Below are 2,875 nucleotides of genomic sequence, written 5' to 3'. Positions count from 1 at the left end.
TGAATATTCTCTGCATTATTGCTATTGACAGTCTCACTAGTGAGCAACAGTACCTAGAACCCCTTGCTCGTATCTACCCTTAGCTCATGGTCAGCGTTGCCTTATTCTTTTCCTTCATTCCCAACTGTCCGCAAGCTCTGGTTAACCACTTTTCTATTTTCAACTTCCATATAAACAGTTTAAATTTTTTAGTGTTATGAACAAAGCAGTTGTAATGCTACTTTATTGAAGCACAATAAAATAGGGAAAATAATCAGCCAATTTCCACCAACAATAATAACCCTCAAACAGTGCAGATGTATAAACATGCAAGTGTACACACACACACACACACACACACACACACACACACACTCATAATCCAAGCAATGATATCCATAAAGACTAACACTTGAAAAGACATGAAGAGCTAAGATGACATAAATGTCTTCAAAATGGACTATAAGACAAAAATGCCATAGTCAATATTACATTTTTGCAAGACTAGTTGGTTAAAAATTTGTGAAAAATCTCAAGGCTTCTCTCCCACTGAAATCTGGGACTTGCTTATAGCACCCACTAGAAACTATTTTCTCTGGTTGTTAAGTTGGTCCAGTTAGGACTAAACAACTAAGGGGTTATTGTCAACTTGGTAATACCAATAGAACCTCTTACCTAAGCCTCTACTTTGGAAAATGAAGAATAATAATTTTAAAAAATGGGAACAGAGGCTGGAGAGATGGCTTGTCAGTTAAGGTGCTTGCCTTAAATGCCAAAGGAGCCAGGTTCAACTCCCCAGGACCACATAACCCAGATGCACAAAGGGGCACATGCATCTGGAGTTCACTTGCAGTGGCTGTAGGCCCTGGCACACCCATTCTCTCTCTCTCTCTCTCTCTCTCTCTCTCTCTCTCTCTCTCTCTCTCTCTATCTCTATCTCTCTCTCATAAATAAATAAAAATAGAATATTTGTAAAAAGAGTAAGAATAATTATTAATTATAGATAGCGTGAATTATATATATAAAATCTCCAGAGAATTTAAGTTTAAGAGCATTTGCAAGGATAGCTCTATTCCAATTATACTGAATACTCCAAAGACTTAAAGTGACTACTTCATTTATGAGAGAAATCCTGTGATTTTGAAGAAGAATTACTTTTAGAAGGTGGCTGGCAATTAGAACTACCTAGGAGGTTGAGTGTGCTGTCAACAAGCATTTTCCAATGACCCTCCTAAAAGCACCCAGGATTTCCTTATTCCTCAGGCTGTAGATGAGGGGGTTCAAAGCTGGAGTGACAATTGTGTAGAAAACAGACATGATATTGTCTTCCTTGGGATTGTGGAAGGAACTGGGCAGGACGTACATGAATGTGGCAGCCCCATAGTACATCCCAACCACAGTCAGGTGGGAAGAACAAGTGACAAGGGCTTTTTTCTTGCCCTCATTTGAGGGCATGTGGAGCACAGTGAAGAGAATTAGCGTATAAGAGGCCAATATGGCAGCAAGAGGAGGAATTAGAAATCCAACACCCATCAAATAAACCATGAGTTCGTATGTGGAGGTGTCTGCGCAGGCCAGCTTCAACAGGGGCGGGATCTCACAGAACAGGTGCTTGACCTTCCTGGAGCCGCAGAAGGGATAGTGCATGGTGTATATGGTATACACAAGGGCACTCAGGGCTCCCACGATCCACGTGATGCCCACCATGAGCCAGCAGACCCTCGGACTCATGAAGATCATGTAGTTCAGAGGATGACAGATGGCCACATACCTGTCATAGGCCATGAAGGCAAGAAGAAGGTCCTCTGCACCACCCAGTGTCAGTTCCAAGAACATCTGTAAGGCACAGCCCCCAAAGGAGATGGTGTCATCTTTGAGCAGAAAATCCATGACTGCCTTGGGGGTGATGACCGATGTGAGGAGGAGGTCCATGAGAGAGAGCTGCCCGAGAAGAATGTACATGGGCACGTGGAGCCGGGCATCCATGGTGATGACCAGGAGCAGCAGTCCATTGCTGGTCAGGGCCAGCAGGTACAGCACTGTGACTGTGGCACAGAGCAGCTCAGGAGAGCCACTGCCATTCAGAATCCCTACCAAGATGAAGCCACTGGCCCAGGTGGAGTTCTGGAGCTCCATTACTTATGGTTTCTTTACTTGCCTAGAAACAGAGGAAAACAGATGGCTCAGTAAAATTTAGTTAATTTAGAACATTGTTTTGTAACATCAAAGGTACCTATGTATACCCAACATGACTCCATAGGATATCTTTGCCATCATTAAACAAATTTTAATCTTGATTTGTAAATTTCTGACTCAAATATGTCTTGATTAAAAGTTCCATCTAAAGAGTAAAGAGGTACCACAGCCATAGCTAAACATTAAGAGATTACCTCATGAAAATGTTTTAGTACAGCAAACCTGAACCAGTGTCATTCAAGAAATATTATATTTTCACTCTTAAAATTAAAGATCTAGTCTGACATGCATGTAATTTAATGTAACATTTGCCTTAAATATCAAGTTAGTTTTTTGCATAGACATGTTTTTAACATAAAGTTCCAAACTGATAGAGATATGAATTTTTAAAAGTTTTTTCCCATATATTCTTGTTTATTTCTTTGCCTTGACAATCAGGAACAAGGGAAAATAGGGTACCTATACATGATGTATCCATATGTAATATGTTGTTAATAACAACAATAATAAGTGTTCCTGGGCTGGAGAGATGGTTTAGTGGTTAAGGTGCTTGCATGCAAAGCCTCAGTATCCAGGTTCGATTCCCCAGGTCCCACATAAGCCAGATGCACAAGATGCTGTCCAGAATTCATTTGCAGTGGCTAGAGGCCCTGGTGAGCCCATTCGCGTGCTCTCTCTCTCTCTCTCTCTCTCTCTCTCT

The 2,875-nt window shown here is 41.4% G+C and overlaps 1 protein-coding gene across 1 annotated transcript; it reads right to left on the bottom strand.

Annotated features, from left to right (window-relative positions):
- Positions 1 to 1,164: 1,164 nt before the first annotated feature.
- LOC101603256 (olfactory receptor 2AG1-like) lies at positions 1,165 to 2,115 on the bottom strand. The gene has a single exon (XM_004650707.3). The coding sequence runs from the start codon at positions 2,113 to 2,115 to the stop codon at positions 1,165 to 1,167; it is 951 nt and encodes a 316-aa protein (XP_004650764.3).
- Positions 2,116 to 2,875: the final 760 nt, after the last annotated feature.

The sequence above is a fragment of the Jaculus jaculus genome, chromosome 3, assembly GCF_020740685.1.
Source record: "Jaculus jaculus isolate mJacJac1 chromosome 3, mJacJac1.mat.Y.cur, whole genome shotgun sequence".
Classification (NCBI taxonomy): Eukaryota; Metazoa; Chordata; class Mammalia; order Rodentia; family Dipodidae; genus Jaculus; species Jaculus jaculus.
The sequence above is the reverse complement of the archived record's forward strand: the minus strand, read 5'-3'. Positions and strand labels throughout refer to the sequence as shown.